Source organism: Theropithecus gelada, chromosome X (assembly GCF_003255815.1).
Source record: "Theropithecus gelada isolate Dixy chromosome X, Tgel_1.0, whole genome shotgun sequence".
In the NCBI taxonomy this organism is placed as follows: domain Eukaryota; kingdom Metazoa; phylum Chordata; class Mammalia; order Primates; family Cercopithecidae; genus Theropithecus; species Theropithecus gelada.
The window spans coordinates 74,903,840-74,920,599 of record NC_037689.1 but is presented as its reverse complement, the minus strand read 5'-3'; the positions used below and the strand labels follow the sequence as shown (position 1 = coordinate 74,920,599).

Below are 16,760 nucleotides of genomic sequence, written 5' to 3'. Positions count from 1 at the left end.
GATCCTGCTCAGTCACTAAACTCTGTCCCTGCAGACTATTACTCTAGTTTGATCTCAAATATCTGACACACTAAAGTGGTGCTTGAGCTGTTCTGGTTCTGTCTTCACAAACAACAAACTATCAGCAAGGAATATAACTTTGTCACTTTAACTTACGGCCTAGGTTTTCTTTCCTAGTCCCCATGATAAGCTGCTTTGGATTCTTGGGCCTCTGGACCTGCCTTTTGGTTTCCCATCTTCTACTTGGTCTGTGTCTCCCACTCTGTTACCCTCTCTCAAAGACAAAAATAATTTAAAATTAACTTTACTGTGTGTTAAATCCTGATCACTATTTTTTCCTCCTCTATTAAAAAAGATTTATTAAGGTGTTTTAATGTGTCTAGTACTCTACTTACTAGGTGCTAGAGGAAAGAAGAAAAGGATACGTAGTATTTATTGAGCACTTGTTATGTGCCAAACCCGGACTTATTGGTTTTTACTTATGATATCTCTTGTAATCTTAACAATGTTCCCCAGGAGTAGGCATTATTATTTTGTTCATTTTACATGAGGAAGAAACAGAAAGAGAGAGAGAGAAAAACAGAACGACTGGTTGAAGATTACTCAAATGAAGCTGGCATTAGAACGCAAGTCTCTTTCAAAGGATTCCTTCAAAAGTTATCATTCTAAATAAAAATCATCATGTTAAAAGGATTAACTTGAAGCAAATTTGTGTAGGTGGAAAATATTGCATTGGATGCCTTCCCTCTGTCTTTCCTGCCTTCTTCTTCTCCTTCCCTTTGCAAGATCCTTTGCTAACCCTTATGATCTGGCATCTCAAGTAATCCTACTATGTCACCCACATAAAACTGTCCCACTCTATGTTCCTTTAATTCATTCTACCAAGTAAAATGTATTCTTTGTATTTCATTTCTTCCACTTTCTAAAGGAAAATCTAGCTTAGCTGATTGATTACAGTTAATAGTCTAATACATAATCCCTTCTTGTAGTATTTTCACTTTATCAGTAGATTTCTGGACACATAATTTCTTAAAGGATTGAATCTATAATGGGACATTTCTGGCAAGATGACAAGCTTCAGCAAGTGATCATTAGGTAAAGCAGAGCAGAGGAAGCTGGGGTATGGTTTTTGGTGTCCCTAAATCACTGTACACAAGAAACTATCTACAAGCATTTTAAGGGTACATGTAAGACAGCTTTGTGTAGAAATTAATTTGTCTCCTAGCATCAGCTGTGCTGACAACCACTGGCCAGCTGGATCTCCCTCCACATGTACTTAATAATCAATGAAACAGTTGTGGTCATGCCAACTATTTAGAAAAGATCACTAACTGAGAAAAAGACAGCTTTTACACTTCAACTTTATTATGAGTTTAACAAGAGGCTGTGCGATTTTTCTAACATAGTTCACCATAGTTAAGGGCTCCTTGTGACCAGGAAGTGACACATGAACCCTTCCACCGACATTCCTACCTTCGCTCACTCTTTCCAAAAGCTGCCATGTCAAAAAGAGATGCCAACTGCTAAAGGGATTCTCACTCACTCTACTTCACTACCACTAATGACTAAGTGTAACTCAATATACTCTCCTTTTCCTGTGGTAATTGATTTTTGAGATCTTAGCATCCACTTGCTGAAATTTCCCAGCCCTCTCTGAGCGTCTTCTCCATGCTGCACCTGACCATTGCTTTTCTATGTCTTTTAAGGCATGAATGAATTAATCGAGCCAGATTCTCCAATGCTTCGTCAGGAGACCCTATTGCTCTGATTAAGAAGTTCCATCAGCACCGAAGGAAACAGCAGGTAGTCAAATGTGATCTTGACTTCTATTTCGGCATCTTTCCTAAAATAATACTGTTTTACCCTGTGGGTCCTGGACAGATAATTAGAGCCTTTGCTAGCCACATGTTGCACATTTGCTGGTCTACTTGATAGATTACCATTACCAGGCAATATCCTGGTTCTAGCAATCAAGATGTACACTCTTACAGAACATGAAAAGCTGTAGTTTCTGAAGTATTTGATAAAATGTGGCATTCTTTTCAATAGTGCTCTGCTGAGTCTTTTTTGCCTGAGACAAAGAAAAAATACTCAGTCATACTGATCCTGTCTTTATTTACTATCTTGACATTTTGTTTACTGTGAATATTTCTATCCATTTCAATTTAAAAAATACTGCATTGAAATACTATTTCTCTTCATTACTGAGTTGTTTTTCAACCCCTTAAATTTTGTGTCCAAGGAAAGTGCCTCACTCATCTAACACTAGTCCTGGCGCTGATTTTTATGGGCTGTTTGACCTACTTTTTAGCTTCAAAAGGTGATTTGGGAAACTAGGGTACACAGTGTTTATTCCCATTTTGAAAGTAAGTCTATGCACAGATTAAATACATGCTTTCAATGTTAAACTTATATAATATAATCTCACTCAGCACACACTGGCCACTCTACATGCATACAATATTATAATATGTGTGTATGTTGAGAAAGCTGATGCTGTTTGTGGACAAGAAAAATTACAGTAGCCATAGGTGAATCACTTGAATGTTTGGCAAATTTCTATTCATTGATTGGTAAGTATTAGGTTAGGGGCAGATTTGGAAGATGCAGATTTCAGAGCAGCAAGTGTTTATGCTGTTTGCTTTTTAGTTCTTTGTCTGGAATCTCTTTTTAGAAGAAGTGTATTGCCCAAGCACAAACCTTTATATCTAATCATTGTAAAGGAACATGTCTAATGCTTGAGCCTAGTTTGAAAAATCATGAACAAATGACTGTACAGTTCACCTAAACATGGGGGAAAAAACACCCCAATCATTGTAGCATTATGTTATAGTTCAAACCAGGAGGTAAGAGTTCTAACAGCTAATAAAACTCCTGTAGTGCACATATCCCCTTCATGATTTATACAAGTATTTAATATTAGTTTGATGTAAAAATAATTGTGGTTTTTGCAGTTAATACAGGTAACGGCAAAAATCGCAATTACTTTTGCACCAAACTAATATATGGGTTTATGGGTATCTGGAACCCAAATTAAAGCGGCCCCATTTTTTTCCTTTTCTTTTTTTTTTTTTCTTTTTTTTGTTTTTTCGTTTAGGCCACCCCATTACTTCTTTCTAGTGAGACTTTCTCATGAAAGGGAAATGAACCTCTGTTCAAGACCAATTGAGCCCTTTCCCCTGATGTAATCAGGATGAGTACAGTTGAAAGCTCAGTGAGACAGGGATAAAAAAGTAGGCACCTGTCTGAAGCATATTGTTTGTAACATTCATATATTAATATATTAGTGATTCATGTTAGGTAGGGTAGCCTACACAGACAGTGACATATTTCGTTTCTTTTTTTTTTTTTTTTTTTTTTCTGAGACAGAGTCTTGCTCTGTTGCCAGGCTGGCCAGGCTGGAGTGCAGTGGCACAATCTCGGCTCACTGCAACCTCCACCTTCTGGATTCAAACGATTCTCCTGCCTCAGCTTCCTGAGTAGCTGGGACTACAGGCATGTGCCACCACGCCCAGCTAATTTTTGTATTTTAAGTAGAGATGGGGTTTCACCATGTTGGCCAGGATGGTCTCGATCTCTTGACCTCGTGATCCGCCCACCTCAGACTCCCCAAGTGCTGAGATTACAGGCGTGAGCCACTGCTCCCAGCCGACAGTGGCATATTTCTATTGTTAAAAGTTAATGAGTACAAAAAAAAGAAAAAGTTAGGGTGAATAAGACCTACTATTTGATAGCACAGCAGGGTGACTATGATCAATTGTACATTATAAAGTAATGTAAAGACTGCAACTAGATTGTTTGTAACTCCAAGGATAAGTGCTCAAGGGGATGAAAACTCCATTCTCCATGATGTGCTTATTTCATATTGCATACCTGTATCAAAATATCTCATGTATCCCACAAATATGTATGCCTACTATGTACCCAGAAAAATGTTTAAAGATTAAACATAGGAAAAAGTAATAATCTATTGGCTAAAATGAAGTACTATACCTCTGTTGGAGGTATTAACAGGAGAAATTGCCGGTTCATCTTTGCAATCCTGTTATGATACAAAATTCAAATTAACTGGGGGAAATTCAAGTGCATTTCCATTTATTAATAGACATGAAAATCCCTAGTCAAGGTATGAAGTCTAGTTACAGAAAGGGAGAGTAAAAGAGAGAGACCCAACCACTACTACTACCAAACAAAAAACAAAACAAAACAAAACAGCAAAACATTTATTCATAGATGTATAAAGATATTCATGAAAATTTATTAAATTATTTTTTCCTAGATACCTTAGATAGCATTCAACCTTTGGCCACAACATTTGTGTATGCACACAGTTATCTTCCACTGCATAAAATGCTAAGAATTTGTTTACTTTATATATTTATATAATACTATAGAGCTTTATAAATATTAACTCATTAAATATTCATAGAGGTAGGTACTATTATCATCTCACTTAACAGATGAGGCAACTGAGGCACAGAAATATTTAAATAACCTGCCCAAAGCCTCACAACTAAGAAGTGGCAGAGACAAGGTTTGAATCCAGTAAGACTGGCTCCAGAGTCCATGCTCTTCTTGCCTACTGTAAATCATGCCTTATTATTTATCAAATATTTGGATATTATATAATATTATATACCCATACATATGAATAAATGTATATGGCATGGAGAACCAAGGCTATTTAAAACCCAGAAGTAAAATGACAAAATATTAGAGCTAAAATTCCCTTTAAAAGTTGTCGGTTTAACATGCTTATTTTAGAGAAGAAATGGGGACCCACAGAAATTAAGTTACTCTCTCAGTGTCACACAGGCATTCAATTGCAGAGGTAGAATAAGAATTCAAGACTTCTCATTCTCAGTCTATGACTAATTTAAGTAAAGACCACAACTTATACTTTCAAATAAATGTCATCATTTTGAAGGTGACTTCACAAGGCTGTATGCTTATCTTAATGATGCTGTATTTCACCAAATATTCTCATACTCTTTGAAATTGTCTTTGGAATTAGTTTGATCTAATCAAGAAAAAATGAGTCTTTAAACAATGTCGTCATGTCATGCTTTTGAATAAAAATGACATTTTTTCTACTTGATCTCTAACTTCACTGTTCAGACTGGCTATTAATGGCTTTTGATTGTTTCCCAATAATTTACCTACCCTTAAAAATCAAAGATTTGTCACCCGTAAAATTATTCTAAAGAATATGATGCATGTTCTGAGTGTAATTCTAAAAGAGAATTCCAAAAATTGAAATACGCATATAGACCTTCACAGTGACAGGTTTGGAGAGACAAACTCATTTGGATTCCTGATTTTTTAAAAATTTATTATTTAAAGAAAACATTATCACTGTGGGGAATCCCATGTCCTAAAAGTTTGAACTCACTTATGAAGTATAGAAGGTACTAACTGTGTGTGGTGTGTAGGATGTGTTTCTTGGGTAACTTTTCTCAGATTTAGAGGTTCCAAATGAAGATTACTACTCATCCTCTCAGGCAAAAGAGATTTCATGAAGATGTATACCTTGGTGTGGTATATAGAATGTGATGATAGCATACCTACAGAGGTTTTGAGAGTTAAATAATTCAGGTAAGTAGAGCAAGAAAATAGGCAAAGCACAAGTTAAATCAGACTAATATTACGGAGAAGGTCAGACAAACTCAGTAGAAGTCTAAATAGAAGGCATTGAAGAGAGAAGGAAGGAATTAAAGAATACTTCAGAGTTGAAACATTGAGCTATTGGTGTTATCACTGATGTTCCTAATGTTGGGAAGGGCAGGGAAATAGAAGTGTCCCAGTTTTAGATAAATTTCCACTTAAGATTGCTAGCTATTTGTTTTAACCTTCCTTGATCCTATCTGGAAAAGCTTGTCTAAATGACAGATAGATAGCTAAGTAGGTAAGTAGACTAGAGGCCTATCACAGAACAAATGATGAAAGTATATAACCACTTGATGGTTATTTTAAAATAAAAATAACCAGTAAGTGCATATTTGTAATTAAACTGTTACTGATACAATCACTGAAACAAACAATTGGGTTTCTGAACGTAAGAGTTATGTTTCTAATCTCTTTGCACCTGACAAATACTCATGTTGTTAGGTACGCCAAAGGGACATCTGAACTCAGGCTCTTTGCCATAGCTTAGAGGTAAACATCATTCCCCTAAAACTTGTTTAAATTTTACAAAAGAAACAGGCAAAAAATACATTGAACTTGATTTAAATCAATTTCAAGAATTGGCTAGTTGCTTAGTTTTCACTCTAATGAAATAAAATCATTAAAAAGCAACCAAATATTGCAAATAACATCATTAACAATTATTTTATTTATGGTCCTAAGTTATGGTTTAGAAATACTTTCTCTGTTTAGATTTTCACACCATATATTTAAGGGAAGGAAGTTAGATGTAAGTAAATAGCAAGCCAATGCTTAACTTACATATAAAGTCACCCTAGCCCAAATTAATTCCATAGGGCCACTGGTGTTCAGGAATCTAGCCTTATTCTCTGAGTGAATAATGATGTAGGGGATAAACAATTAGCCCGTGGCACAAATAAAAGGGAGCAAACCAGCAGGTACATTTAATTTTAAAAATATTATTTTTTCTAAACTGCAGGTTTTGGAGGCCAGTGTCTGTTCAACTTTTTTGGGGGGTACTTGCCAAGTCCTTTAGCTATGGTAGGCAGGGACTTGTCATTTCCTGCCATATGAAGGCAGCAAGCTATGACAGGGAAAATAAAAATAGCACTACATTGCCACAAAGAAGTGTGGTCTACTCCATTTTGGTGCATGTGTGTGTAGAGGAGGCGATGCTTTTTTTTTTTTTTTTAACTGACTTGCTTTCGTTTTTACTTTCTTTGATTGCAATCCGATGTGGCTGCATAAATGTATCTCCACAAGAGTTGAGATTTTTAAATGAGGCAATAACTGTGTTTTGAGTTGTGTACTCTGCCTTAGCTCATGGATTGCAGATAAAGATGGCAATTTTCTAGCTGGAAGATTTTTTTAAAGGTTAAATGGACGTGAAGCTAGAGGGGTCATTGTTGCTGCAAAGGAGGTGGTTTATTTTGCTTGTTACTAAAGTTATTTCAGTTTGCTTCACAAACACTTAAATGAACACATTGTGATTATTTGGGGGAAACCATGCAGGAAATCCTAATCAGTTCAATGGGCAGTGTTCAAAGCAGTTATTTTTATCCATTGGCAGGTGACCAGTAAGGAAGAGCAAATTTCCCGGCAGATAAGCTTGAGAGGAGAGGAGAGACAAGCGTGTAAAGAAAAAAAATCTGAATGCAATTATCAGTTTAAAAAAAAGTTTTTAAAAAAATGACTTTGGGATTTTCAAATGTAAATGTTTTTCAGTGGCCAATATCATTAAATAAAACAATAGCTAACAATTACTAAATATGCCTTTAGATTTTATAACTTGAATGGCCTTTAAGTGCTCTACTGCAAAGATGATACAGAACTGGACAATTTAAAATAATGATTCTGTAAACATGCAGATGTAGTATCTGTTTAACAGGTGTTTCTTAAAGATCTACTAATGGGCATTTAGTAAAGAACTATTCTAATTGTTACAAGGAATGCATAAATTAATAGGACAGTGTTCCTACTCTCAAAGAGGTTACAATCTAGTGGTTGTGTAGACAACTATCTACATCATTAAAGAGATTGAACCATATCAGGCTATGGCACAGGTACATGCAAGATGCTATGGGAATTTAAAGGAAGAAGGGCCAATTCCAATGTAAATGATTCAAGGAAGATTTATAGGAAGAAATTAGATAATCAAAATATCTCCTATTAGATAATCAAAATTTTCCCACCCATCAAGGTGATAAAGTGTTGCTGGGAAGCTGGAAAATAAGGATGTTCAAGTTAAAGTCAGACAGTCAGACAGAGACATTGAGGTACATGCTGTATGCTAGAACAGTGTGGCATGGTGGAAGCCTAGGGCATTTGAAAAGGTGTAATAATAAATCAGGCTATAAGGCAGAACAAGGCTTAGAATGTTAGATTTTTTAGGCCATTGTAGTGTGGACACTTGAAAGATTTTACACAACTTAATAAGATAGTTCAACCTGTATCTGATAAAGGCAATTGCAGAAATATGTCAGTCTAAAATAAGAAAATCTTGCTATTTAACGTATTAAAAAGTAAGTAGGGCGATTGCTCTTGTCAAAATTTTATAAAAAGAGAAAACGTGAATTTGTTTTTGCCTTCTGAAATACTGCTGAGTGTTACTGATATTATGCTAAAAAGGTACAGAAAGTTTACTTTTGCCAGCAGGATATTTACTAGTCTATTACTTTTAGGTAGGAGACAACACTGTGTCCTTTGAGTTAATCCAGAATGGAGGTCCATTGTCTTTCTGCAAGAACATCTGGAAAGATTGGGAAGAAGGGATTTTTCTCAGTTTCCTAGATACTTTTTAACTAAAACTGTAGACTACAAGAAAAGAAGAGATAATATATTTCTGTTTTTAAAGCCAAAAAACAAAAGCAGACAACATTGACCTGCCAGTCCTCCTTCATTAGATCCCAACATCAAATTGTATTACTTTTTATCCTATGAAATAAGGAGTCTCCAAAAATGAACCAAATATTGCAAATAATGTAAATTACTGAAAATTTATTTAGTAACAGAATATTGTGCAGCGGACACAAATATATACCATTCCATTCAAATATTGTCCATACATTAAGCTCTAAGGCCCCACATGATCTCAGGCAAGACTTGGGATGAAGTCTGCTATCATTTAGGACACTTTATACATCTCGTACAGGAGAGCAAAATGTGTGGGCCTTTGTGAATCTAGTACCTAAAAGATTATTGTGGGAAGAACAGAGGGAGTCATATGAAATAGTCCCATATGAATGGTTTTCACCACTCCCTTCCAATCAATATATATGATGCTATCTGAGAAAAATGTGACAACAGTTCTAATGAGGACCTACATTATTATTTGATTTTGATATTTCATACTTGGAGCATCCTTATTATAGACTTGTAGTAGAGTGAGCTCCAAATGAATATGTTATTACCTGGGCACTTGGATCATGGGTACAATAGATTTACCACAAGTCTTTAAGGTTAATCTAGGAATCTCTCCCCGCCCCCACCACACCCCTATACCTTCCTTTGGAGATAGTTCCAGGGTACCTCCTACTACTCTAAAATTTTACAATTATAGCTCTGTTCTCAACTGTAGTAGCTTACAAAAGAAAAAGACCATGTAGGAGATGCATTAGAAATTATGTGTCACCTTCTGCTTCCACCAAAGCCAGGTGGCTTGTGCCAGACATAGAGTTGTCATCACTGATGGAAGATTACTTAAAGACTCCAGACATCTTTATTTTTAATGACACTCCAGTGTTACTAATCAGAAGGATAGTTCTGAGAGCCACAAGTTGCCAAAATGTTTGGTTTGTTTCTACTAATCAGGAGGATTATGACACGGGAAGGAGAAATATAGGCCCACAATACTGGTTCCTTGCATGTCGTTACTGCTCAATGACAAAGGAGGCTTATTTTCTGAATTGAGGGATGAAGTGAATTCTTCCAAAGTCTTGCCTAATTGATGATAGGAAAAATCAATTTTTTGATTTTTCAATCAAAAGTATAGGAAAAATGGTAGAAAATTGAGAAACAATGAACCATAATCCTGTTTAGTAGGAGTAGCAGAGGAAACATGCTACCAAGATCCAGAAAATTAATACAAGTCTAGCAAAAGATAAAACTGTGCCACTAAGGGAGGCTTATTTTCAATCATCTGTAATAATAGTGGTCAATGTTTTGCACCTCTCATCCATACCTTCCTCAAAACTTAATCTAAGGACAGAATCTAGTGTCTGTCATTTAAAATGTAAGAATGAGATACCTGTATTTTAAATTAATTGTGTAGTTATTGATACACAAAATGTTTCATGGGCATATTTTTGTGTGTATTTTCTGAAAGCTCCGTGTGCACTTTATAGAGTAATTACTGAGAGGCCAACAATTCGTTTTTGTCACTTGTATTTTAATATTTAAATTTTAAAATTTTAAATCATTTTAATAAGGATTATTTCTAAAAGTTTCTGAAAACCCTAATGTCTGCTTAGAGACTTCTGTATTTTTTTTTTGTTCTCTAAAATGAAATTTAAAATAATATATTGGATAATATATTGTGAAGAAAATGACTCCCAAATATTAGTAAAGAACAAGTAAACGTGGAGGAATAAAACTAAGCACTAAGACAAAAAGAAAAAAAAAGCTGATATAGTAACTGAGCACAGAGGCCAAGGATGCAAAAGCTCTGGGATCTACTGGGATATATTGTACATGCTCCAGAAATTCTTAGTTTGTGTGAAGCACTGACATTTCCAGGGAAAGCTTGCCAGGTTTAAGTTCCTGGGCCCCATCTTTAAAGGTGTGAGTCTGGCATTTGCAGCCTAAACTCTCTAGGACAAAAGGCTTATCCTCAAGCAAAAAGGAAATTGGGCCCAAACCAAGTAGGAAAGAATGTTTACCCTCCTTCTTCTTAAAATAAGGATTTTCAGTCCCTTAAAATCACACCATATGGGGTAGCTACCTATACCAACAATTCTGGCCAGAGCCTGGAGTAAGACCTTGATAACTGGTTTCATTTTCCATTCCATGCTTGGTCTTTCTACCAGACCCCATAAGGTTGGTTTACTCCTCCCTTTTCACAGGCTATTAATTGTGTGGAATAGTGGATAGGGCACACTCTCAAGGAGAAAATTACAAGAGGACTGCAAAAAAGTGAAAGGGGCCAGAAGAATCTGATTATCTTGGACCTTAGTTTATTTTATGTAAGCTTGGAAGCCCATAACTTTCCTTTAAAAATCCTGTTTCTTGTCCAAATGTTCATGTTTTCTCTGAGACACAAGGTGAACATTCAGAAAAGCTGGAGGAAAATCCCCACAGCCCTGTCAGCACGGAGAACAGGAAACATACAGCTTTCCCACTGTAACATATTAACTTGTGATCTTCTCATCACTTCAACTAAGTGGAAATATTTGAAATTTAATGTGTAAAATGGAACTTTGTAAAATTGTGACTTGTCTCTTAAGAGCTGGAGTATACACACCTGGAGTACTAAAAACAGAAGACACTGATAGCCAGCCAGATATTTGGCTACATGTAATCCTAAACTGTCTGCTCAGTGTTTCATAGTATCCATCATAAGTGATTTAATATTTTCACTAGTCTTTTAACCGTGTATAGATAAACAAGGTTTGCAAACCACTATGAATCACAAGTTAAACAGTAGTCAACAAAATGGGGCTGTATAATATTGTTTGCAAAAGACCATAGTATGTATAGACTTAAAGGGATCTCTTTCTTTCTTTCTTTCTTTCTTTCTTTCTTTCTTTCTTTCTTTCTTTCTTTCTTTCTTTCTTTCTTTCTTTCTTTCTTTCTTTCTTTCTTTCTTTCTTTTTTTTTTTTGAGATGAGTCTCGCTCTGTTGCCAGGCTGGAGTGCAGTGGCTAGATCTCAGCTCATTGAAATCTCTGCCTCCCGGGTTCAAGCGATTCTCCTGCTTCAGTGTCCCAAGTAGCTGGGATTACAGGCACGCGCCACCACACCCAGTTAATTTTTGTATTTTTAGTAGAGACGGGGTTTCACCACGTTGGCCAGGATGGTCTCTATCCTGATCCTGTGATCCGCCAGATGCGGCCTCCCAAAGTGCTGGGATTACAGGTGTGAGCCACTGTGCCCGGCCCAAAGGGTTTTTCTTATTACATTAGGCTCTGGTTTAGATCTAAACTTAGACCTAAATTTAGTTGAATCTAATTGAGTTTCTTCTACATGTAAAGTAGCTGTGCACTTTGGAGGTGAAAGATTATAATGGTCATGAAAACACTGTCTTTGCTGGCAAGCTGTTCACAATTTTGTGGAATGAATAAGAAAGGGACATATTTCTGACACAAAGTGCTTTGGGAGTTCACAGGTAGATATGATCACAACTAGGCAAGATATCACAAAAGTCTCATGAAGAAGGCAGCATTTTAAGATAGTGGCCTTGGAGGACAGACAGGATTTCAACAGGTAAGGATGGTATAGAGCAATTTAAGCAGAGAGAAAGTCAAAAACACAGGCAATGAAGATTGGAAAACAGTGAATTCCCGCAAAAACTTCAGTTTGGTTATGTAGCTTAACAAAATAACTGAACTGGTTTTGGTATTGCACTTTATCACTCAATGAAGATTCTCGGATTTTAAGGCTGTCCAATTTGGTTATCTGTGACGCTTGTTAAAATGTAGATCCTTTGGCTCTACTCTTTGACAAATAAGATTCAGTCATCCATCTGGGAATGCACATCTTTAATAAGCACTCCAGTTAGCCTAGGTGCCAAATGTTGAAAAACCCTGCCTAAGTAAAAGGGGAAGAATAAAAATAGACCCTGAGAGGTAAAAGCAGTGTAAGAATACACAGCCTAACTTTTTTTTTTTTTTTTTCCCAATGGATGGTAGGGGCAGGGAAGCGAATAGTAGCTAAAGGTCTTGTTAATTTTCGTACAGGTTGAATAGCCTGTGGGGTCCTCAATACCAGTTGGTATCCCTATTCTCCAGAATATGAAATGATCACAAATTAAGATATATGAGAAAAGGCAATATGACTGGTGATGTAAGGCTGAGTGACAACCTTCTTGCTGTCTCCAAGTAATTAAAAGAGTACTTCTCAGAGCAGAGACACAGAATGCAGTCTGATTAAGAGGAAATGGCTTTCAGATCTCAGCAGAGAAATTTAGACTTAGCTAAGTAAAATAACTTCCTGGCAAAAAGGCAATGTTCACAATAACTGTATTGTCTGTCTACACATATGTGTTTCCTCTCTTCATGAAATTGACCTGGGGGAACTTGTAGATGTTGAAGCTAAGATAAATTGGGAGCCTGGTTTGAAGTGACATCCAGGAGCACCTCTCTTTAAAACTGATTTTTTTAAAAAAGTGATAGAATACTCAGTAGGGCAAAACTGGTGAATTTCCTAGGAGAACTAACTAGGCAAATACTTTTCAAAGCATTTTATTACTTTGAAGATTTTCAAAAATAAAAATGAAGCCCTGAGATTTGCCTGTGTGCTGATCAGAATTAGGAGGAAATTGTTCTGTTCTCTTCTGTCCAGAACTTGTGATTACTCATGTGTCATAATGGTACAATTTCCTCTGATATACGTGCACAGAGCTATTCAGTTTCACATCATTTGCAGTCACTTGCAGCACACTAGGTCTGCTTTTTCTGGGCTTAATAAAGTGTGCACCTAACCAGACTGTAATATATAGTTGAATTTTGAGCAAGTGGTTGCTTGTTACCTGTGATGGGATGGTTTCTGGACAGGGCTTCACAACCTAAAATGTAAACAAAATGTGCTGTTTCACTTACCATGAAATTGAAGTAAAATAACAATAATAATTTGTTCGGGGGCTCAATGAAGCACACTTCAAACCACATGGATTTGATCATTCAAAGCAGGATGTTTCATAATTCCCATTTCATTTTTGTTCTTCCCACACATATCTTTAAAGTTAGTTAAGTCCTCCTAGATTTCAGTAGCCTTGAGGCAACTATCCAGTCACCTAAGCTAAAATTTATTTACCTCAGAACAAGGGTCATAGACCCAACTGAGTCAACTTTCTATGGATTTTGATTCTCTGTTCTGGGGCTACATCTGCTGTCTCAGGTAATTAAGAGGTGACTAAATGACTCCAGTAAATGGGATTATTTAAAGAGAAGCTGGTTGTCCACTTATTTTTAGACATATAGGAATGATTTTGATCAAATGATGGTTCAAGGACAAATGCTGGGCTCACTATATCAAAACCAAATGGAGAGCTTTGAAAAGATACAAATGGCATACTGTACCCCACGAGTACTCAATCAGAATCTCTGGAGGAAACACCCAGAAGCTTTTATTTTATTTTTTAACCTTCCCCAGATGATTCAGATAATCAGTAAGGTTAGTAAAGCAGTAATCCAAATCATAGTTTCTCAAATGTTAACACGCAGAAGAATCATCTGAGTTCATTGTTAAAACACAGATCTTGAGGCATCAGGTCCAGGGTGACGCCTGAGATTTTGAATTTGTAACAAGCTCCTAAGTGTCATTCGTTCATTTATTTTGATTTATATTACTAATATAAATTAATTTATATTTATATAAATTATATATATATTTATATAAAACAAGGGGCTAGATTACTTCTCATGTTCTTTCAAGCTATATTTTTCTGTGATTATAAAGTGCCTTGTAGAAACTGCACCATATACCCTTCCCTTACATAAGAATTTTTCATTCAAACTAGAATATTTTTCTGAACATAGGCTTTTCTTTTTTTTCAAAGCTGGGCCAGGAAATAATTGACTTATTTTATTTTGCTTGCAGCTCTGCCTTTGTTTCCTACTTTTTAGATTTTGATATATAGCTGAAAAAGTCCCAGAAAGCTGATCTTTCCAAGTTAATCATCCCTGAAGAGTGGCGGACTCATTGTGCACTAAAGCAATCCTTTCTTCTATGTGAGCCAAAAAAAGAAAACCGGCCTGCCAGACACCTGTAAAGAGAAGGCTATCATCATATAGGAATTTGAGGAACTGCTATATGGTACATTCCTTTTCCAAATGGGAGAGAATCAGCTCTCATGATGTCCCAGAGGGCCTTAAAATAAACAAGAGGGAAATTGTAACAGCTTGTCATCTGTGCTTGTACACTAGACTTTCATGTAGTTACTCTAGAGAAATCTAAATAAAAAATGCAGATAGTTCTTTGAAAAATCCTCGAATAATATGTAGAGACTGAGGCTGACGTGGTAAAAAAAGGAAGGTTATTTTATACTTGGTATCTCCAACCCACTGGCAAGCAATCTTTTGGAAGGAACAGTAGTTGATTGTGAATTTAGGTTTTGAACCACCATTAGGCAAAGATAGTTTCTCTAGAGAGAATCATGCCTGCTAATTACACATGTACCGGGCCAGATGGAGACAATACAGATTTTCGTTACTTTATTTATGCAGTGACATACACTGTCATTCTTGTGCCAGGTCTCATAGGGAATATATTAGCCCTGTGGGTATTCTATGGTTATATGAAAGAAACAAAACGAGCTGTGATATTTATGATAAACTTAGCCATTGCTGACTTACTACAAGTTCTTTCCTTGCCACTGAGGATCTTTTACTACTTGAATCATGACTGGCCATTTGGGCCTGGTCTCTGCATGTTCTGTTTCTACCTGAAGTATGTCAACATGTATGCAAGCATCTACTTCTTGGTCTGCATCAGTGTGCGACGATTTTGGTTTCTCATGTATCCCTTTCGCTTCCATGACTGCAAACAGAAATATGACCTGTACATCAGCATTGCTGGCTGGCTGATCATCTGCCTTGCATGTGTACTCTTCCCACTCCTCAGAACCAGTGATGATACCCCTGGCAATAGGACCAAATGCTTTGTGGATCTTCCTACCAGGAATGTCAACCTGGCCCAGTCCGTTGTTATGATGACCATTGGCGAGTTGATTGGGTTTGTAACTCCGCTTCTGATTGTCCTGTATTGTACCTGGAAGACGGTTTTATCACTGCAAGATAAATATCCCATGGCCCAAGATCTTGGAGAGAAACAGAAAGCCTTGAAGATGATTCTAACCTGTGCGGGGGTATTCCTAATTTGCTTTGCACCTTATCATTTCAGTTTTCCTTTAGATTTCCTGGTGAAGTCCAATGAAATTAAAAGCTGCCTAGCCAGAAGGGTGATTCTAATATTTCATTCTGTGGCATTGTGTCTTGCTAGTCTGAATTCGTGTCTTGACCCAGTCATATACTACTTTTCCACTAATGAGTTCCGAAGACGGCTTTCAAGACAAGATTTGCATGACAGCATTCAACTCCATGCAAAATCCTTTGTGAGTAACCATACAGCTTCCACTGTGACAACTGAATTATGCTAAAAGAAAAACCAAGCTGAATATGACCTGAAATGCAAGTACCTCAGAACATATCTGCAATACCCAAGCCACGGGGAAGAACTCGCAAAAAAAACACAGCTTTTCAGTTCTGCTCTATCTTACTGCTGTGGGGAATTCACTTCTTCAAAGCAGGACCTATGTGGAGCATTATGATCCACCATTATTGATGTTGACATATCCGTGTAGTAATTTTTCATCAAGTCTGTAAATCTTAAAATATCAAATTTCTGTGACATCCTACAAACATATGCTCTCAACTCTAGTCAGTACTTTTACCTGTGACCCTCAGGCACAAAAAGAGTATTAGCTTGGAGCCACCATAAGCATTTAGTTTTGTTACAGCAGATACTGAGTCTTTATATTCAGAGGAGATGTAGGTGTCTTTTTATATTAGTAATCACAGTTTACATGCCATTTTCGTATGTTTGGTTATATTTTAGTGGGATGGATGATACATTACCCTGTGTAAAGAAAATGTTGTAAACATAAGATCATTTTTATCTCTCAAGTGTGATTACGTTTCAGAGTTTGAAGACTAAAATAGCTATTTTCTTCATTTTTGTGTCAACATGAAACATTATTTGTCACACCTGTTCACAGAATGAAAATCTGAACTCAGGCCTCTGGCATATTTAAACTAAGAACAATATACATATTTACCTATGATAACCCTCTGTGACTATAAAAGATGCCGTGTTGCATCTACCTAGGACAGGTAGTTTGTCAAAGTCCACACAAGGTGACTCAAATGGCCTCTAAGCCCAGGAGAAAGCAGAAAGGTGACA

At 36.5% G+C, this 16,760-nt stretch overlaps 1 protein-coding gene across 1 annotated transcript; it reads left to right on the top strand.

The window, feature by feature from the left end:
- Positions 1–14,925: 14,925 nt before the first annotated feature.
- Positions 14,926–16,531, top strand: GPR174 (G protein-coupled receptor 174). The gene has a single exon (XM_025373507.1). The coding sequence runs from the start codon at positions 14,956–14,958 to the stop codon at positions 15,955–15,957; it is 1,002 nt and encodes a 333-aa protein (XP_025229292.1). The 5' UTR covers positions 14,926–14,955; the 3' UTR covers positions 15,958–16,531.
- Positions 16,532–16,760: the final 229 nt, after the last annotated feature.

What these genes read in the sequence shown, in the direction of transcription:
- GPR174 (XM_025373507.1), top strand. Translation starts at nt 14,956, where the DNA reads ATGCCTGCTAATTACACATGTACCGGGCCAGATGGAGACAATACAGAT.